Source organism: Globicephala melas, chromosome 20, assembly GCF_963455315.2.
Source record: "Globicephala melas chromosome 20, mGloMel1.2, whole genome shotgun sequence".
Lineage (NCBI taxonomy): Eukaryota > Metazoa > Chordata > Mammalia > Artiodactyla > Delphinidae > Globicephala > Globicephala melas.
This window is the reverse complement of record NC_083333.1, coordinates 1,975,142-1,997,052: the sequence shown is the minus strand read 5'-3', so window position 1 is coordinate 1,997,052 and position 21,911 is coordinate 1,975,142. Positions and strand designations below refer to the sequence as shown.

The following is a 21,911-nucleotide window of genomic DNA, read 5'->3' as shown; positions in this document are numbered from 1 at the left end:
TGACAGTGCACTCGGGTCTGTCTGGGACCAGAGGCCCTTCTCTCTCTTACTCCAGGCTGCGTTTTCCTCCTGCCCTGTAGATCCTTGCTGTTCAAAATGTGAGCTGTGCACCAGCAGCACTGGCCTTACTTGGGAGCTTGTCAGAAATGCAGAATCTCAGGCCCCACCTACTGAACCAGAACCCGCATCTTAGCAATATCCACAGGTGACTCTCACGCATATGAAAGTTACTGAAGATTGAGCCTCTCTGCCTGCACGGGACACAGACACCTCCAAGCCAAGGATTCAATTACTTAACCAGGTTTCACGAAACCCTCCAGGGAAGACTTCCCCCAGGAGGTGGCAGTGATATTGAGACTTGCCGAAGGACACAGATGTGGTCTCCTCGTTTTGACTCATCACCACAGGCAGGGGGAAGCACCAGCGTAGGAGTCAGAACTCCTTAGTGACCTTGGGCAAGTCAGTTCTCCTCCGTGAGCCTTAGTTGCCCCATCTGTAAAATGGGAACAGCACTGTTTGCTTTTCTGTCCCACGGTTATCACGAAGACGAAGAGAGGTGAAAGATTTGCAAGTTCTCTCTGAAACACAAAGCCGGTGAAGGAGCCTGTTTTCAGTATGGACAACCAGCCATCCTGACGGAACACTTTAGAGGATGCAGAAGGAAAATCCATATGAATGTCAAAGGTATAAGACCTTGCCCTCATGAAAATTCATCAGCAGAGGAACGAGGTGATCATTAACCAGGATGTAGCCCTCCAAAGAAAGAGCCCGGCCACGTCAGTCTCACGGAACTGCCCTCCGACAGGGATTTGCGATTGGATTCTTGGAACTGCAGGGTTTTCCACTCACTTGGAGTTATTTTTTAAAGGAGAGTTCAGCCTAAGGGCCTAAGGCTACATTACATTAGCATTCCGGTGATCAATATTTCCAGACCAGCTAGAATCAGTTGTTCTCTTACATTGCGTGGGTGAGAGAGGTGGCTACATTTTGGAAGGAGCCAGATGTGCCCACAGTAAAGGGAAAAAAAGCAGGCGATTTGAGCTACGGGAGCTGAATTTCCAGTGTTGGAGGAAGGAGGCAGGTCCCCCTTCCCCAGCCTTTAGCTTCCTGGTCCCTCTGTTGGGATGCTGTTCCAGGATCCCTGCCCTCTCATCTCCCAGTCTCAGCGAAGATGTCATCTCCCCAGAAAATCACTCCTTCCCTGCCGCTCTCCATCATGTGCCCTTCATTTTTTGCCTTCACAGCATTTATTAATATTGGAAACAGTCTTTTGCTCATTGATCTGTTTATTTGTATACTATCTGTGCCATGCCCCACCCCACCCTGGCCCCAAACACAGAATGTTTTCCCAACATCCTCAATCACCTGGGGTTCTGTGTTCAGAAGAGATTGCTGGACCTCTCCCCCATAAATTCTGATTCAGCAGTTCTGGGTTGGGGCCAGGGATTTTGAAAGCAGCCCTCTCAATGATTCTGATCTTCATGGACATCATTCACAAGTGTCAGAATGTGAGCCCCAAGATGGAAGGGCCATACCCATGTTCCTCTGTGCCCTGCATCTAGCATGATGCCCCCTACAAGTGGGCTCTGGCCACCTCTTCATGGGATGAATCAATGAATGACCAAACGAGTCACATATAATTTGGTGGTACCAATCCTGGGTCCCATTCTGGAGATTCAGTATTCAGACGGAGCACCTGTTACCCATGAGGAATGGCAGTAGGTGCTGGGACAGCCGAAAGAGGGAGCCAGGCACGGCCGCCGCCCTCAGGGAGGTGACAGTCTGATGAGGGAAAACTGAGTTTATAAAACGCCGAGAAAGGAAAGGGCCATAAGAGGGTCGTAAACAAAGTGAGTGTCAGAGGGTCAAAAGGATGGGACACTGCTTTCCAGATGGTTTATGTGGGGAAGTGGTCGGAGATAACTTCAGAAGAGATGGGATTTTTTTTCAGACAGTGCTTTCATTGTGCTTCATGTGTTTGTTATAAATTATACACACACGTGGTTAAAAATATTCAAACCACAGAAGAAGGTGCAGAATGAGAAGCCAGGCTCCTTTCCACCCGCCCTGCCCCATCCTTCCTGTCTCCTCAGAGGCAGCCCATCATCAGACCTCGTGCACCCTTCCCGGCATATTCTGTGCATGTCTAAGCCCACAGCTGGATAGAACAGAGTGGGCTGATGAGGCAGAGATAGCAGATCAGGGGTCCAGGGGAAGGGCACAACCTAAGGAAGGGGTTGGAGGAAGTTGGAAAATTCCTTGAAAAATATTGACAGCCCTTAAGTGACTTGGCTTTGTGACTCAGGGCCATGAACCCCTGACTCTAGGAGGGTGGGAAGAGGGAGGTCAGACAAGGTGATAGGTAGTTTCCCACATCACTGGCTGGCTAAGCTTCTTGGAACATGCAGCAGGGCAGGGGAGGGGCGGGGGTGGGAGTGAGGCAGCCAGGGGTCAATATAAATTAAATATTGAAAATGCTCTCCTTTAAGAGCATGAGATGCAGGTTCTCATCACCACTTCTCCCGTTAACCTTATGAGCTCTGGTTTCCTCATCTGTAAAATGGGCACAACAGGACTGTACTGAGAGTATTGTCATGAGGGTTGAAGAAACAAACGTGAGGCACAGAGCCTGGTGCAGAGGAGGTCCTCCTCCATCTGATTCCGGTCCCCCTTGTCCCACCTCCTGGCATCCACCATTATAAGTAACTTGCCAGAAACGCCTTTGCAGAGGCCTCAGCTGACCCCAGCTCCGTCATTTATTTATAAATGTCACTTTGGGCGAGTTTCCGGTTGTTCTCTGAGCCTCCACTCCCTCATCACTGCATTGGCGGTGCCACAGCAAGAAGAGCTATGATGACATTCCAGACCCCTGGCACACAGGGGTGCCCACTTAGTGCCTGCCTGATCCCTTCTTTCCTTAGCGTCACAGCCCACCTAACTCAGCTCCTTGGCCACGGCCAGAGGGACGGCGCTATTGCCTCTCCAAAGACCTGGTAAAAGAAGATTAGAGGGGCTTCCCTGGTGGCGCAGTGGTTGAGAGACCGCCTGCCGATGCAGGGGACACGGGTTCGTGCCCCGGTCCGGGAAGATCCCACATGCTGCGGAGCGGCTGGGCCCGTGAGCCACGGCCGCTGAGCCTGCGCGTCCGGAGCCTGTGCTCCGCCACGGGAGAGGCCACAAGAGTGAGAGGCCCGCGTACGGCCAAAAAAGAAGGTTAGAGCCTGAGACAGCCACCCCAGGCAGGAATTTTTAAAAACCAAACTTACTTGGATGTGAAAAATGCAGTCGTGTCTCCTTGGCTGGTTAAAATATTTGATGCTCATCGAATATTCAACAACAACCAAGAAAGGTTCTCACTCCATGTACTGTCAAAAATGTAATGTAATTATAGTGATGTTAAATATCCCCAGCTGCTCTGAGATATCTGAATCTTAAATCAAGCCTGTCTCTATACATCCTGGGGTTGCAGCTGGAGACTCACACCAAGTACCACGCCAAGGCAGAGCTGGGGAAGTTCAAGCAAGAGCGCTGGGCTAGCATCTCCAAGCTTGTATGTTAGATCTGGGCCTCATCGCAACGTCGGTATAAGGACCCACAACTCGGGCTGTCGGCAGCATCGCCAAAGCAAGCCACGCTCCTCAACAGGGCTGTGCAAACTGGCAGTTCATAAGCATCTATCCAAATAGCCTTTCAAACCCATGTACAGGGAGCATCAAGAGATACTGTCAAATAAGCAGTAATAAAGCGAATAAACACGTGTCACTCTAGAGCCTTTGAGGTGCTTCTGTAAATCAAATTCTTGCCGTCATTTGCTCTGTGAGACTGCTGAGCGGCAGAATCAAGCCTCATCTGCTTTCCTGAGCAGTAGGCTTAGATTTATGGACGTGAGTTCACAGTGGATGACCGCGCCATGTCAAAGTGGGAAAATGATTTCCGTTAGGAGGGGTTCCAAGAGAAGATTAAACCCTTCTACTTTCAGAAATCAGAGTATCAACAACTGTCAGATCAGTTATGCCACTGGAATCCGAAGGGGACGGCCAGCGTACATATTTTGGAAGAGAAGTTCTCAGAGGAAGAAACAGACACTGCTGTGATATATTGTAAAAGCTTAAGCGCAAGTATCCTCAGAGTCTATTTCAAGCTTCCCAGTGGCTCAACGTGACTTGAGCCACTCAATATCCCTCTCTGATTTTTAATTTGGGTCAGGGGACTAAAGAAACCCTAAAAGGCTCTGACCTACCCATAAAGGTGTGAAATGAAAACTACATAATTGTTCCTGGCTAGAATTGTGACAATATATAGAAGGCCACGCTATTCTTCCAGGGCCTGGAAGTCTTTCTGGAAAGAAGTGAGAGGGGTCATCGTAATAACGATGATGGAGATGATAGCGGTGGCTCACGTTTATTTAGCACTTACGCATCTGTGCTTTCACATTAAAGAGAGTAAGGACGACGCTTTCTGTATTTACACTCAGTTTCTATCCACCAGGACTAGACCACAGCTGGCTTTCAAGAAACCATTTTCGAATGGATTACTGCATTATCTTTACGTTTCACAACAACCCTGCAAGGAAGGTATGATCTCTGCGTTACAAATAAGGAGACAGGGTCTCAATGAAGGTAGTCAAACCCCCAGCAGCCACCCTGATAATCCCAGGCAGACCTGGGATTTGAACTTGAGTCTGATTCCTGAAGCCACATTCTTCCTACTCCTCCTACTTTGTCTAGTTTTACTCCCTTCTAGTTGCTGGGGTCCAAATTCCCAATCTGGCATGAATGTTAAGCATGGATAAAATACTCCCACATTGACTATTTCTGAACCAAGCTACGTTTGTTACGATTCTTTAATTTCTTGGTTTTAGGACAGACCCTGATCCTAACCTACACAGCCTGGTTCACACTGTGGGGTCAGGTGTGTAACAGAGAGTGTTTTGTACCACAAATGAGGCTTGTATTAGTTTTCTGTTGCTGCTGTAACAAATTACCACCATCTTAGTAGCGTCAAACAACACTAATTAGCTTATGGTTCTAGAGGTCAGAAGGCTAAATCAAGGTGTTGGCAAGGCTGCATTCCTTTTGGAAGTTCCAGGGAAGAATGTGTTTTTTTGCCTTTCCCAGCTTCTACAGGCCACCTGCTTTCCTTGACTCGTGACCCCTTCCTCCATCTCAAAGCCATCCATGTAGTGTCTTCAAATCTCTCTCTGACTCTCTGGCCTCTGCTTCCACGGTTACATCTTCTCTGACTGACCCTCCTGCCTCTCTGTTACAAGGACGCTTGTGATTACATTGGGCCCACTAGATGATCCAGGATAATCTTTGCATCTCAAAGTCCTTATTTTACTCGCATTTGCCAAGTCCCTTTTGCCATGTAATGTGTTCACAGGCTCTGGGGATGAGGACGTGGGCATCTCTGAGGGGCCATTATTCAGCCTACCACACGGCCTTTGCAGTTTGGTTTGATTACACTCTGGCTGGCCCCATGGCCCTTCTATGGACCCTTCTCTGGTGTGACACTGACCCCGGAACAATGATGCCCCTGCTATGCACATCCTCCTGGGTTCACTGGGGATCCAGTACTCCTCCCCCAGGTGCCCTTCCTTGCTCCATTCCAGCATGCCCATGCCATGTGCATTCTTACAGATCTAGTGGGTCAGATATGACCGAGACACCCCTTCGGATCCCTCCTTCTCAGCATTCGTGGAGCCCGCAGCCTTGCCCCTCGAAGTGCGGTCCATGGACCAGCGGCACCTGCATCATCTGCAAGCTTATTAGAAATATAAATCTCAGGCCCCACTGCAGACCTACCGAATCAGGATCTTTGCTATGGGCCCAGGAATCTGGCATGCTCAAGTTTAGGAAGCATAGGCCTAGCGGCTTCTCCATTCATCCACGGCCAATTGGAGTACGCTGGAACAGACCTCCCGGGGAAGGAGGGCAGGCCTCTGGGCAGAGATAAAGAAGGAACCCGATGCCTCTTCCCAGCAGCCAGTTTTAGCACTGATTCTTTTCTGCAAGGCGCTCAGAAGCCCACTGCTTTTCTCCTAAGAAAATTTTTCAGGGCAGGTGAAATCCCCTCAAGTCCACCCGGACCAGGAACAGAGGAGTTGGGGGAAGAAGAGGTCTATGGGAGCCATAGAAGACCTGCATTCAAACTCTGGCTGTTTTCTGTTCCTGTGCCATGTGACCCTGGGCAAGTCACTCCCCTCTCTGAAGTCAGGCAGGCAATAGAGTGCAATAATCACCCTCCGTTGCTGCAAGGATAAAAATGAGATGGTAATGTATATTACGCAATCCCATCCAGCTATGATCACTAAGACTCTGCTAATTAGAATTGCAGGTTCATTTGGCCAAAGCTACACTGGGATTTCTTTGTAGGAACCACTGTGACGTAGGGCAAAGAGTGTTGACTTTGGAACCTAAGATCAGGGTCTATGTCTGTGACCTTGGGCAAGTTCTTGAACCACCGCACTTTCCTTATCTATATCAGGGAAAGAAGAATACTTTCCTGGCTGGTCCGTTGTCGGGCTGGAATAAAATAATGAAGGTAAAAGGACCTGGCAGAGAGTATGAGCTCAATAAATATGTGTGGAACCAGAAGAAACAATTTACTAAGCAAATTAATAGTATAAACAGTGGCGTCAGGGGAGATATCTGACATGCTCAGGAGAACAAACTTCCCCAGTATGTTCACGGCCTTTATTTGTTTTACCAACAATTCCTGTTCCAATTATGCGCGACTCATCTATTTGTTCGTTAGCACAGGTCTGAGTTGGATCTCAATTTGGCAACATCTCCTTAGTCAGGACTTCAAAGTTATCCATGTCCTTGAGTGAATGAAAATGGGAATTTGTTCAGATTATGGCTGCATTAATATGTTTGCGTAACTCCTAAGTTCCCCGTCATAAACCTATTTCCACAGGTCCATCATGGATCCTGTACTCCTAGGAATGGCCTTTCCTTCTCAGGGTGGCAGGTCTTGGAACCCAGGATGACTCCTAGGGGCTGCATCAACTTTCAGCGAAAGAAACTTCCAGTGAAGGCTTGAAAGACTGCTTTGGATACCCTCTATGGAAACGTTTGTTCTCACCAGCGTCTCTCAGAGTTGGCAGAATGATGTCATCGAAAATAGTATCGGCTTTGGAGCTGGACCGATCTTCTTTAATCTTGACTCTGCTGCCCCCGAGCTGTGACTTTGTACCTCCCTGAGCCTCAGTTTCCTCATCTGTAAAATGGGTTCCGTAACAGCCATTCAATTCTGGTGAAATTGATGTGACTGTTTACGTAACAGGTGCCCTATACAAATCCTGGGCTGGAATCTTTCCCCACTTCCTGCATGATGGGCAGCTCCTTTTAAACCCGGTGACCCTGATGAGGCACACCGACTGACCTTTGCTGGCTGATTTACCGGAAACAGTAGATTTGTGGTCATCTCTGTGGCCCAGTGTCTGGCACATAGTAGGTGCTCAATGTGCACTGGCTGACTGAATTTCTGAGTAGCTGATCCAAGCAAAGCATTTAGGAGAACCAAAGCGACGGACGCACAAACCGAATGGCCTGGTTATTCCTCCAGCCCTTCTCAGTTGGGCAGACATCTGACTGATGTCTTCATGACGGGCCACAGCGGCCCCCAAAGAGCCACTATCAGAATCAGCCTGACGTGGGTCCATTCGGATATCTGCAGACCTGAGCAGAGTTGACATTTGATTCCCTAAACTAATTTCCCGGAAGTCACATAACTTGCGGAGGTCTTTTCATGTTCCTTGTGTAAATGTCTATTTAATCACCGCCCTGTCTCTAGCACTCCAATAACTTGTACATTTCCCCCTTAATCACTGTTTCAGCTCCGCAAAGAAAAGAAATGGTTGGCTGAAGGGCCTGGGCCATCTGCAGTAGTTAAGCCCTATTTTGCCCTGATCACTCATTTGGACGGAGAACTTTTCAGCTAAGTCCCATTGGTCATTTGGCTCATGCCCTCATTTCACAGAGGAAGATGCTGAGGCCAAAGTCACATAGCAGATCAGGGCGGAACCGAGGCTGTACTGGTCTTCCCAGCAAAGCCCCTGCCCCACCAATGCCGCTCTTTCCTCATCCAGCTGTGCAGCTGTGCCTTTCTGGTAGTGAGGACTTGGGTTCAAATCCCAGCTTTGCTACCTGCTGGCTCTGTGACTTGCAGCCGACTACAGAACTGCCCTGAGCTCAAGGTCCTCCATCTGCCAAATGGGGATGATGACAAATCCTTTCAGGGTGACTGCGGGAACTGAGATGGCATAAAACGTGCCCAGCCCGAGGCTGGCACACCACAGCCCCCAGTGCCATTTACCTCCGTCCTTCCCTCGAAACGCTCACTGCAAGTAATATTAACAGAAATAGCTCACATTTATGGAGTCCTTACTGGGGTGCCAGAAACCATTCTAATCACTTGACGCTCATTTATTCCTCTTTCTCTATAAAGGCAAAGGTATCTTTCCAGCCTCCCTAAAGCCATCCATCCTCACAGCTACTGCACTGCCTGGCCTAGCACCACTTCAATGGAATTTGCTGATTTTAAACAATATGTTGCTGAAATGATTTCTTGTTTTCTGTGGCTGGCTCATAGCAGCCAGCCTGCTTCCTGTGACAAAGTGTGAGGAAATCAAATGCTGTTTCCTTGGCTTTTAGTACATATGACTAGTCCAAAATCTGCACTCAGGGTTGACCCCCTGCTGATGGGGACAGACAATGAGGGCAGGGTTCAGGGAAGTGTGGAATTCTCCTGATGGAGTTAGGAATGGGGGGCGTGACAGTGGACAGTGGTGGGGTGGGACATAGATGAGATCTGCCTCTGTAGTGTGACAGCCAGTAGCAAAAGAAGTCAGAGCTTTTGCTACAAAGTTTAAAAACTTAGTTTGGCCTCCAGGTGTCCATCACATCTTTGCCTTATTATCCCCCAACTCAGCTCACCCAGCGCCCCCGACTCCCACCCCTGCCCACTGCCTTGAACTACTCTCAGCCCTAGAAAGGATGTGTCCAATCTCATCATTTCATGTCTCTGTCCTCCTCATTTGCACATGCTGCCCTCCCCCCGGGAAGTCCCCTTTCTCTCCTTCTCTACCTTGTAATTCCTATTGATCCCTCCAGACTCAGCTCAGATGTCACCTCCTCCAAGAAGCCTTCAGAGGTCCCCAGTCTGAACTGGGTACTCCTCTGAGCCCACGCAGCACCTCTGCCCTCCTGGCCTCTGTTGATGTATCTCTTTCCTCAACAATACTGCAAAATCACGGAGGACACATACCACGCCTTATCTAATTTTACATCCCCAGCAGCTAGTTTAGAGCTTGACATATAGTTGACACTCAGTATACACTGGGTGATGGAATGAAATGAACCAGGAAATGAGCATATCCCCACTCAGGTAAGTGGTCATGTTAATAGATGATAATTACATTGATCATAATTAATAACTGCTACCACGAGATACAAAGACGGTCGATCTCTTTATTCGAATTATAACGATAGCTCTTGAATATCGAGCACCTATGCTGTCCAGGCAGGGGCCGGTCACTGCATACATGTCATCTTCTTCCCAGCTCTCAGGGGCTCAGAGAGCGAAGCACCTGCCCGAGGCACGTGGCTAGAAAGAGGCAGAACCAAAGCCTTAAACTGAGGTCCGCCTGACGCTTCCCCTGACTCGTGCCCCCTCCCAGAGAGCGTCACTGCTCCTTATTTTTGGACCTGACTGGCCTCTGTTCGTGCCTGTCCCCAGACCCTCAGTCCCTCTTCCGAAGCCCCATACCCAGATAGACTGGCCTCACGGTTCTGCATCCTGCCCAATGGGAAGGCTGCTCTCCTCTGCCCCCAGGAAAACCCAGAGTGGCCAGTGTGCAGAGCCCAAGGTCCATGGCTGATGCCAGGGAAACCAAGCGGGCATTCAGGAGCGGAGCTGCTTTGTCTGACGGCTGAGTGATTAACCCTCGCACAGGAGCTGCAAACAAACACATCCTGAACGGCCTGCAGACTACAATCCGACTCCCACCCCTGCCCAACACTGTGCTCTCTCTCCCCTGCCGGGTTTATTTCTAGACCGTGAGACCAACCGGATGGAATGAGACTTGGGGCACATCTCCCCACTGGTCGCCCTGGAAGCCCACTCCTCACCTGTGGCACTCGGGGCTTGGAAACTCCAGGTGTCTGGGGAGCGCTTGGCGTCCTGCGCCGCACTCTCCCTTTCTGTGCCCCAAAGGAATAAATGCCCCCAAACTGCCTGGGCATTTCCTCATTAGAAATGCACTCCACTGGTGCTCCCTGGAGAAATTAATCCAGGAGTCTTGGAGGACGACAAGGAGTCTTCGGGTTACCTGGGGAAGGTCTTCATTCCCCAGATCTTTCCTTAGCACTTACTATACATCGGGCTCTGTGTTGGGGGCTGGAGATGGCAGGGAAATCAGATCTGATTTCCATTCAAGTCCAGAGGGGGAGACACACAGACCAGGAGGTGTGGTGACACGCATACGTGTGAGGATTGACACCTAAACGGAAGGTAGGGGCAAAAAGAGGGAGGCCTCAGTTGTTTGCTGATGAGGGGAAGCGGTGGGCAGTCAGGAAAGGCTCCGAAGCAGCAGGAACCCCAGGGCTGGATGATGGAGGATGACGAGCTATCCCCAGGCAGACAAAGCAGCGGGGTGGGCGGGGTGCACTTAGGGTAGCAGAGGAAGGCAGAGAGAGGCCTGAGGAGCGGGGGTCCAGCTGCTGTCAGCCGTTTGCCAGAGCTTCATATCTGGTGCCAGAGAGGGCGTGGCCAGAGGGCGGGCTCAGGTATAAGGCCTGAGGAACTTGGACCTCATCCCCAGGACAGATGAGCCACTGAAGGGTTTTAAGAAATGGGGTGCTATGCTTTGAGTGGACCTTTAGAAAGACTGCTCTGCCTATAGTGCCCAGGGTGGATGCAGAGGGCGGGGAACACTGAGCTGGAGGCCAAAGACCAGTTAGGAGGCTGGTGCCATTTTTCTAGGGACCCAGCACAGTCCGAAGAGCTCCCTCCTCTCTATATGTATGTAAACACACACACACACCCCCATCTACAAATACAGGCACAGCGGATGTGGTGTATATACTATTGTTATCTCTACTAGATGGAGTAGGAAACTAAAGAACAGAGAGATTAAGTCACTTGTCCAAGGGCACACAGCAAGTGGCTCAGGATTTGAGCCATCAGTTCAGCTTGAGCGTTCATGCTCTTAACCACTGCACTATAGTGTCACTCCATCAAAGATGACCAAGGATTGGGACAGGGTAGCATTGTTAACGGAAAGTATTCCTGATGGGCCCACTCTATATTAGGGGCTCCTCTGAAATAGCTTTTGGCTTCCATGGATAGAGGGGGGTGCAGCCTTTAATTCTGAGGCCCCTGGGAAAAAACTACAGCGTGAAATGTGAAGGAGCTGGAAACTCCCAGGACAGGGCCATGATATGAAGCCACTAGGGGTCACTTGAGTCCAGGAACACATGCCTTTGGGGAATGGAGGTAATACTTTTGCTTCGGTGGGTGTGGACCTGCAAATTCTTCAGACACAGGAAGGCAGGGTACAGGGCGGTCAGGAAGGCTGTGCCCCAGTGAGAAGAACCCTGCTTTCGTCAACTCACAGCCATTCCTTCCAGGGAGGCTGAGGTCAGGTGACTCCTGCAGGCGCTATGTGCTCTGTAGGCCCCGTAACATGTGGCCAAGGCTATGACGCCCTGGGGCAGCCCCACTTTCCACTCTCCCAGCCACGCTCCCAGAAGGGATAGGATTTGGAGGTGGCTGAGGGCTACAGGCCTACGCAGGGGTCCTCTGATAGAAGAGAGGTCCAGGATCAGAGAGGAAGGTTCCACGTGGCTTCTGTGTGATACATTTGGTGGTGCGCAAAGCTGGACGTTGAGCTTGCCGGCTCTGCGCTTTGGACAGCATTTTAGAGACTCATATCCCTCATCTTTAAAATGGGAATAAAATTCTGCCAAAGCAGGGCTGTGGCGAGTGTCAAAAGTGAATCCTGGCTGTTAGCCCACGATCCGCACTTTGTAAAGCCATCGTCAGATGTGCAGAATTTTCCAAGTGTTGTTCAACTTTTGGAGTTGGAGCTGCTGGTACTTGAACGTAACACTGAACTTCAGTCCAACTCTAGGGGCTGCTAGTTAGTGGTCAGCCAAAGAACAATAAACAATAAGGGATTGCAAACTTCATTCCTTCACCTTTGTGGATGGAACTCAGAATTGCGTTTGAAGTCTGGGCGAAGTCACTTAGAAGCATATGTTAACAGCACCTCCTGCTTGCTAAGGTGGGGAAACCACAAGGTAGGTATTCTTTAAAAGCCGGCTGAAAAGCTCAGGAAACAAGGGATATTTGGGGAGTGGATAATTCACAGCTACTGTACATACAGGCTTAAAGCAAAGCAAGGAGGGCAAGACTGAAGCCAGGGTCACCATCCTAGATGAGGACTAGCCCAATCAGCCAATCAGAGGCCTGGCCTGACGGGCATCTGTGCCAACACCTGTTGGAACCAGAGCATCTATCTACCATCCCAGAAAAAGCATCGTCGTAGATGAGATTGTCAGGAGTGCTGCCTAACGCTGGTAGAATCACCATCAGAGCATTACAAATAAACACACACACCAACATTCCCTGCGCTAGTGGAAAAGCCCAACCCTCCCCCCAAGGGGCATTTACACACGAATGGCTGGACAGGCTCGAGCCACGCTGCGGCCTGGCACCAGAACTCCTCCTAGGCAGACCACACAAAGCGGAAACCTTCTGTCCGACAGCTGCGTTATCCAGACCCCAGCATGGGGGAACCGACACAGAAAATGGTTCACAAACCCCGAGCACAACTTCTCTTGGCCCCGGAGGTTCACATCATATCTCTGCCGTGCTGCTTTCCCCACTGCAGGGCGTTGGTTCCCCGAGACCGGAAGACCCATACTCACACCTTGGGGGGTCAAGGGCCCCAACGGTGCCCGCCACAGCTCAATTCCCAGGTAGCTTAAGACACAAGCGCTTTCAAAAAGTAGCACAAGGGGCTGCTGCCTCTCCCACCAAACCAGCTACTGCTTCAGCGATGGTTGGTATTCTGGGAGTTTCCTCCAAAGTCTCCCTAGACTGGAAGTGTCTTGGAACTCTCAAGCCATAAGCTGCTTAGGGTCCCAAGCTTGCTTAGGGCCTCTACCCGATTCTCGCAGTGGCCCATTTTTTGAAGAGCTTCCTATTGGTTTTCCCAAAGACAACAAGCCCACACTTAAGACATGCTTCTCTCTCTTCCCATCCCTTCATCCCAGACACAGGGTAGCTACCTGGAGCCCTGTGGACCTGGGGGGGTGAGATGGGGGAGAAGGGGGCCTGGTATTCCCGGAGGGGACCATAACAAGCAAAGCGGAGGGGCTTGGGAGCTGACAGTGCAAGGAGAGAGGCCGGGACAGGGGAGCCCAGCGACTCCTCCTGCAGTGGTGTCCAAGTCCCCACAACCTGGAGAAGACGCGGGGTACCTAAGAGTGGGTTCAGCCTCGGCCTCGTGGGCTGGTGTCACCGCCAGGGGCCTGGGGTCCAGCCCCGGGCGGCGGGGAGTGCCGGCCGGCGGCCTTATGACTCGGGAGATTAGGGGAGCGGGTCCGCGCGGAGGGCAACTCACGGAGGAGAAGTTGTGCGGGCCGCAGAGCTCGCCGCGGTACTTGCAGGAGAGCAGCATGTCTTCGAGCTGGTGGCCCAGGCGGTCCATGAAGGCGGCGCTGATGCCCTCGAAGTGGCGCGGCGGCAGGAAGAGGCGGAAGTCGGCCAGTTTGCGGAACCACTGGCGGCGCGGCTCGTCCCCCCTCAGCAGCTCGCTGACCAGCGGGCGCGCCGTGCGGTTGGGCAGCAGCAGCCCGAGCCAGTGGCCGGCGTAGTAGAGGTCCCCCTTGGAAAGGCGCGGGAAGCGCAGCGGGTTGTTGTTGCACACGGTGACCGCGGGGAAGGGCAGCTGGCGGCTCCACTCGCGGTGCACCCGCGTGTGCGACGGGAAGCTGAGCCAGTAGAGCAGGCGGTTCGAGGACCAGGACAGCAGCAAGCCGAGGGACGTGCAGAAGGCCAGCACCCACAGCGCCCGCCGCTGGAAGGAGCCCCCCGCCGCCGCACGCCCCGCGCACATGTGCCGCAGCCCGTGCAGTTTAGCGCGGCTCAGCGACGGCCGCCCCCTGCGGGCGACCCCCGGCCCCTGCAGCGCCCGCTCGCGCTCGCGCTCGCCGCCCCGGGGCCGCCCGGCTGCCGCCACCGCCGCCGGCGCCGGCTCCTCGCGGGCCATACGGAAGCGTCCCGGGCCGGTGAGCGCGGCCCCGGGCCGCCCGGCTCCGCCACTCCGGCTCATTCATTCAGCCCGCGGCTGGCGGCAGCGGCGGCGGCCCCGGCCGGGCGGAGCCGCCATGGGAGTCCGCAGCAGCAGTGGAAGCAGCAGCGGCAGCCGCTGCGCGCAGCCCGCGCCAGGGAAGCGTGCGCCCGAAAGGAGCTCCGGTGGCGCGGCATGCCCGCCCGGCGCCGCCACCGCCGCCTCCGCGGGCGCCCGCCCGGGACCGAGGCCGCCTCGGCCCGCCGCCCCTGGCACGGGCCTCCCCGAGCGCCTCCCAGGCTCTCCTGGCCCCGAGTCCTCCTGGCGGACGCCCGACGCCGGCCACTACCTCTGGAGGGGCCCCGCTGGGCACCGCCTCTCCGGTCCCTGCGCGCTGCGCCCGCCTCCCCTCGTCTTGGATCTCGGGGGACCCTGAGCTGAGTCCCCCCGGCTCCGCCTAACCCCAGCTTTTATGCTGGTCCCCGGAGAGCAGCCACTCGGCCACCAGTGCCTGATTCGGACACCCCCAAGGACCCCACCAGCCCGGCCGGTGGCCCGCGGTGCTGGGACACGGGGGAGAAGGCGCCGGGGGACGAGCGCCCCCAGAGGCGCGCGGCGGCTCCTGGCTTGGCGGGTGGGGTGGGTGTGTACAGGGGTGAGCGGTCGCCCAGCTGGCTGCTGCCCTCTTTCCCTTTCCTCCGGGACCCTTGTCACTGCTCCTCGGGCTGCGCTCGGCTGAGACCTGCTAAGCCTCCCCCAAGTCCAGAGCCCGCGCCTCGCCTGGGGCTCGGGGCGTCTCAGGGTCCTGCCAGAGGCTGCTGGCCGCTGGGCTCCTTCAAGGGTGCTGGCCAGAGGAAAGTGTCGCTTCTCCCGCGGCTCTCCGAAGTGCCTCGAGTCTCCAGAAAAGCCCGGTCTCGCCGTCCCTTGCCTCTTCTTTTTCCTGCCCCGGTGCTCCAGGAGCTGGGGACCGAGGAGCCCCGGCTACACCTCTCGGGGGTAACCCGGGCTCGCTGCTCCGCGCGCCCGGCTCGTCTCGAGACTCCCAGCCTCGCGGCGGCGGCGCTCCTCTCGCGGCTGCCCGGCCCTCCTCGGGCCCCGGGCGAACTTGGGCAGTGGCCGCGCGACGCCGGCGCGGCTAGGCTTCCAGCACCTGCTCCTCAGCTCGCCGGCCCCCCGGCTCCGGGCGGGCGGGGCGGCGGCGGCGGCGGGCGCCGTGCGCTCCCGGAGACGCGGTGCTGACGCGCGCGGCCCCTCCTGGCTGCATTTTACTTCCTGGCCACTGTGGCCGCTGCACACCGAGCGGGAAGCGTTTTGCCGGAGCCGGTGGCGGGGGGGTGGGGGGGGGTGGAATGAGCTGCACATAAGTGCCGCGCTGGCGGGAGAGATGTGGAGTAGAAACGCTGCGTTTATGTGGGCCGCGTGTGCATGAGTGTGAGGACACTTCGGGCTGTGCGGGCTGGACTGTCGACAACCTAAGCCGCTGTCTAGTGTGGGCATTTTTGCAAGTGTGTGAGTGGGGCGTCATGCACTGAGTGTGGGTGGGATGTGCGTGTGTACGTGTGAACGGGCATTTCTGTGTATCTGGTGAATGTGAGCCTATGCGCAGAGCTGTGGCTCTCTGAATGTGTGTGGTGTGTGTAGGACAGAGTGTTGGCTTGTATCCTCTACGTGTGTGTAAGTGTGCATGTAGGCGGTGGGAGGCGTGAACGGGCGTGTTGATGTGTGGGTGGATATCAGGGTTTCTGGATGTGGCGTGTGGTTGGTGTGTTTTGCGTGTGTGTGCTGTGTAAATGAGTATGTGTGTTGAGGTGCTGGGTCTCTGGCAGGTTGGGCTCAGTGGGGCAGCCCTGCCCCCTGCCTGTTATGAACTTCCGGTGTCCTCCAAACACTTCCCTGGTTGGGTCCGCTGCTCATCCCTGGCGCAGTCCGCCAAGTGCAGCCTTCCTGGGTGGGCGGCAGGAAGGAGGATGACTTCCATGGACAGGAGACTCCATCTCTGCCATTCTCATGGCGGGGTTCCTACAGCTGGTTGATGTCACCCTTCCCTCCTGGACAGGCTCAGGGTCTTCCACTAAGCCCTGGGCACTTTTGGACACTTTCATTTAGCTTTCTAAAATATTCTGCCTTGGCGTGTTTGGGAGGATGGGTGAAGCATGCAGTGTACTGCTAACTCCATTTCACACTAGACTCGGGAGGCCAAGTACTTGCCCAAGATCAAACTGCCCCTAAGTGGTGGATCAGAATTCTACACCCAGGTCCCCGAAGCCCTGGTTCTTTCGACTGCACCACGGGGCCTTGCAGTTTGCACTCTCTGGGCCAGGCGCCTTGAGGCCAGGGCTGGAGTCTTACTCCTTGCCTGCCCCGCGTGGTGTAGGGTAGGTCTCTTCCCGTATTTCCCAGATAATTGACTCACTGAGGCCTCACTGGATGGGTAACACTTCCAGCATTATTACTTCCTGGGATAGAGGAGTTTCGTAGACATTTTCCAGAGAGTAGATTGTGATGGTGGCGGTGAGGGGAGAGACAATGTGAAGGGATCCTGAGGGTGGGAGGGCACCCCGGTGAAGCTGGGAGATTTGGGGTTTGGAAGATTTGAATTTGGGCCTGAAGAGGTGTTTCACCCATTTTGTGATGATTTATTAGCGGTGGTCCAGGTAAGTCTGTTGAATGAGCATCAGGTGTCTGAGCGGTGCGTGGGCTTTCCCTCCTCCACTGACCTGGAGGGTATATGTCAGCATGGCAGCCCCTGCATCTGGTCTCTGGAGATGGGGATATCTGAGCCCCGCCCCCCACTCCTGGAGGCTCTTCTCATTCACCTGGGGAAGAAGCTATAGAAGTTGGGCTTTGCTAAAATTCTGCTTTGGATTCAGTTCCTTGAAGATATCTGTTGCTAGCTTTGGGGGGAAGGTTCTGAATCTGCCAGTTTTATGGGGTCTCTAACAAAGGCTCACTCACTGGTGCTTCAACCTGGTCCCAGCAGTCCTGGGCTGGTGGGGGGGGGAGGGGAGGGGTGCCACATATCCAGACCAAGGTGGGGTGACCTTGTGAGCTCAGTGAAATTACTGATGAAGCAGCCAGGGTAAGCATGCGACGTCTTCCAGCATCGTAGCCCTGGGGTGGCACGAAACTCTGTCTTGTAGAAACCTTTAAGACCTTTTGTGTTTCTGATTTGTTCAGCTGTTGTGGGCTTTTTCTTTTCCTGGCATTTTCCCCCTTGAAATGTACACATGCTGCTTTTGGTTTCCCGAGTGTCATCTCTGCCATGGTTTTTACTGTTAATTCTCCAAATGGGTCACTTTTTCAGAGAGAGGAAGGGTATCCTGCATGGGCTTCAGGGGTCTTGGCACAGAAATCCAGAGACAGACACAGGGATGCCTAGTGATCCCAAGTGATCGATAGCTTTCTTTTTGGCACATGTGTGCAGTGCGTTTCCTACACTGCCTGAAATCCCCCCCCCCCACTCCTTTCTCGACCAGTACTTTGACCAGCTCTGTGAAGTTCTGCTCTTTCCTCAAACCCCAGCTGAAGCATTGCCTCCTAGGTAACTGGATTGATACCTCCATCATAGCCTTTGTATAGCACCTTGTCACTGTGTGTATCTAGGCTCTTCTTCTGGACGTGAGCCCTTTGAGGACAGGGACCACATCTCATTCACACTGTTGTCTCTATCTCTCAGCACAGTGCCCTGGCACCTAGATGAAACACAGCAAAATGGGGAAGAGGAGAAAGGAACTAAGATCTCTTGACTATTTCTGTATGCCAGGCAACTGTACCAGACACATAAACGTATTTAATTTCTTATTCCAACCTTGCAGGGGGGTATTTTTGCCCTCTTTTTACAATTATTGAACCAAGGGCATGGAGAGCAGGAATTGAACTCAGCAATAACTCATTCCAAAGTCCAAGATTTTCCTTCTCCATCATGCTTCTTTGAAAAGTATTATGATAAATAATAACAAAATAATATAATAAATGTAGGATTTCCTAATCACTAGGACTTGTTCTAAGTGACTTACATTAAAAACAAGTGTCATAAGCATTCTAAGTGTTTAATCCTCAAAATAATCCTACTAGGCAAATACTGTTATTTTCTCTATTTCGAAGAGGAGGAAGCCTTACCACAGAGAGGTTGAGTTACTCACCCTAAGCCACACAGCTTAAGCAGGAGAGCAGCCTTTCAATGCAGGTAGTCTGGCTCCATCCCCTGTGCTCTCAAACCCTACCCCATACCATCTCTGCCCTCAGAGCTGCACTGACACAACAGCTCACGTGAATTAGCTTTCCCATCCTCGCAGGCTCACTTGGCCAGAAAAACAAATTCACGAGGCAGTGCATGAGTTGCCCCACGTGACCTATCCACCAAGAAGTGTGAATTTAGCATTGTGATTTTCCAATAATAAGCTTTTAAGAAAATTTCCCTTTTCCTGTTTATCTCTAAAACATCTGTCGCTCCACACCTGGAATCCTGGCCTCCTGTGTGATGTTTGGGCACCAGCCAGCCCACATTCTGGTGGGTGACCACCACCGCCAAATATAAGCTCTTTCTCCCATTAAATGAGTTTGTTGGGCAGGAAGGTCCAATTGGGTCAGTGTGATTTTCTGTTTTTATAATCCAGTCGTAGGAGCTAATACTTGTTGGCTTGATCGGGCTTCACTGGGTCCCCTGATATTCCTGCTTACCCCCGATCCCTACTGCTCAGGAGCTTGGTGTTTAGAAAGTATCAGAGGTACTGCTTAACCCTGCTCTTTGGAATCGCTGCTACACACCCGAACAGGGACAGTCCACCGGTAACTGATTCTATCCCCAAACATCTGGCAGTGTTGAAAGCTTCCTTTCATCAAACCGGAATCAGTCTCTTTGCAAATGTCTCCTAATTTATCCCCGGGGAGCCACACAAAATAAGTTTGATCTTTCTTTCGCGTGGGAACCCTTTAAATACTTTATAGAATCAAAGTATGTCAGTGGTGAAAGGGGCTCTAGTAGTCTGCCTTCTAGCAAAATCTTCAAGAAAGTCTTTCTTCTCCAGATTAAACACCATCAGTTCCTTCACTTGTTTCTCCTGTACTTGGGATGGGATCGCGGATGTCGATATCTTTAAAATGGTCCCATACCCATTGGTATGAACCCACCAAGCCCTTTACTCTGGACCTGGTCCATCCAGGCCCTGATCTTACTTTTGACGGTCATGGGATCTTGTCTGCCACCCTCCTCCACCCCTGGGATGTAGTGTATGTGGCGGGTGTGGAGGGGGGAGGGGGGCAGTCACAATGGGCTCTTGGTGTCTTTGCTTAGAATGCCGGGCCCACTTCCTTTTAGCACTCATGGTGATGAGTCAACACTACTTCTAGTCTCAGAGTTCCTTGCTCTTAGCGGGCAGGTGTGCTTTTGTGGGTCTGTCTGTGAATGTAAAGAGCTCGCTTTTTCTCTTTCTTTCTCTGTCTTTCTTCTTCTGTCTCTGTACTGCCCTGGGCTCTCTGTCACTCTGCTTCCCTCTCTCCCCCTCTTCTCTTTTCTCCTTCTCTTCTTTTCCTCCCTTTCTCCTCTCCCCAACCTCTGCCTGAAGCCTAGCAGTCCCCTCTGCTACCTTCTTAGCCTGTGCTACTGGTGGCCTCTGGGTGCATAGAGGTGGCTGCATTGTCACAGGACCTCAGCCAATGTCCAGTAGTCATGATGGGAGCTCCTGCACTGGTGGAAAGGGCAAGGAGGACTTCACCAGGGTTTTGGTCACTGCATACCTCCTTTCCCATCCATCCCAGCCTCCCTCCGTGGGGCTGGCGCTGGAGTTGCCGTTCCATCTTACCTTTTCACGTGCTTCAGCATTCCACTGCTTCTCCCGCTTCTTCCATGGCTTTCTTATATTATACTTGGCCCCTCTTGGTTCTTTCTTCTTCTGGGCTCCTTCTTAGGTTCTGCAGATTTTTTTTTTTTTTTTTTTTTTTTTGCATTTTTGGTCATCCTCATTTTACTGGAGTTCAAGCTCTCAGCTGCTCATCCTTCATCAGCACTAAATCCCAGAGGTAAGAAGGGAAACAGGGGCCCACAACTACCAGAAGAAAGATCGGGACTGAAAGGACCAGGTCCAGAGCAGAGGGCTGGTAGGTTCGTGCTCTGCTGAAGCACTGTGCTCCACGGTAAATGGCAAATCCTGAAAGATGGGAGGAGGTAATGTAATCGAACCCTTTCACTCTCAGGGGAGAAAGCAGAGGTCCAGAGAGGGGAGTGGCTTGCCATAAATCACACAGATGGATACCGAGAAACACAGAACCGAAATCCAGATTCCAGCTTCAGGGTCATTCTCCGCTCACCCTATGGAATAACTTTTCCACCACCCATTTTGAAATCAGCAACGTATTCACATGGTCAAAAAGGACAAAAGAGTAAACAGTCTAGTAAAAAAATCTCTCTACCCCTCGCCTCCCCCGGTCACCCATCTGTCCTCGTTGGAGGCAACTAATGCTATCAATTTGCTGTATAATCTATTAGTGATACTTATGAATGTACATATGTGTGTATAGTCTCCATATGCTTCCCTTTTCTCACGCCAATGGTTGCCTCCTGTGAATACCATTTACTAGAGTAATTGTATTCTATGTTATTCACACCTTTTTTCTCTGTATTTGCAGTTATTTTATGGTTGCCTTCCTCTGGCACCTCATTCCAACTTCTGTTATTTTACTCAACTTCTCATTTCACATTGTCCTGCTCTCCCATCCAAAAAGGACAGAGGATCCTACGACAAGGTGGTACACAGAGCTCGCCGTTTTATTATCAGATTTTCCGTTAACCCTTTCCTAGATGTTCTGATGGATGAAGGCTCTTGCGTGGATAATCTCACACATCAGATAGTGCAAAGATGTTTCCATTTGCCTCTGAACAGTATTACATGATGCATTTGCATAGGATTTAATTTTCTGGTCAAATTTTCTTTAAACTAATTATAACACACACACACACACAATTGAGTGCCCTCAGCACACAGCTCTTGTTGGTTTGGGAAAGTGGTCCAAATGTGCATTGGTTGGGAGAGAAAACCAGTTTGGGATTCAGAAGTTTCTGTGACTAATAAAGAGAGTGAGTAAGACACACCATGGAGAGAACCAGAGGGTGTCAGTGCCAAAAGTGATCTTAACGCAAGTATGTGGTTAAACTTAGAAGAGGAAATTGATATACAAAGTTTAGTGATTTGCCCCAGTCACTGGGAAGTTGATCTTATGATGGTGATGATGATGATGGTAATGGTGATGGTGATGATGGTGATGATGATAATGGTGATGGTGGTGATGGTGAGGATGGTGGTGATGATGATGGTGGTAACGGTGATGGTGATGGTGGTGATGGTGGTGATGGTGATGATGGTGATGATGATAATGGTGATGGTGGTGATGGTGAGGATGGTGGTGATGGTGATGGTGGTGATGGTGGTAGTGATGATTGTGACGGTGATGCCTATGCTAATGCTGATATCTGATAGCTAACATTGATTGAGCACTAATTATGTGTCAGGCACTGTGCTCGATGGACATGCATTCGCTTATTTAATCCTCACAGCAACCTTATGAGGTATGTATCACCATCATAGATCTTCTACACAGGAGGAAACTGACGCAG

General features: G+C 52.1%; 1 protein-coding gene across 2 annotated transcripts in view; it reads right to left on the bottom strand.

The window, feature by feature from the left end:
- The window catches only part of ASIC2 (acid sensing ion channel subunit 2), a 1,015,869-nt gene that overhangs the window by 226,021 nt on the left and 767,937 nt on the right, over positions 1-21,911 (bottom strand). The window contains exon 1 of one of the 2 annotated variants that reach the window (XM_030862151.2): positions 13,634-14,344. The exons of the other annotated variant lie outside the window; for it this stretch is intronic. Within the exon in view, the coding sequence (XP_030718011.1) occupies positions 13,634-14,344 (711 nt within the window). Of the gene's footprint in view, positions 1-13,633; positions 14,345-21,911 lie in introns of those variants that run through there. 2 annotated transcript variants of the gene reach the window in all.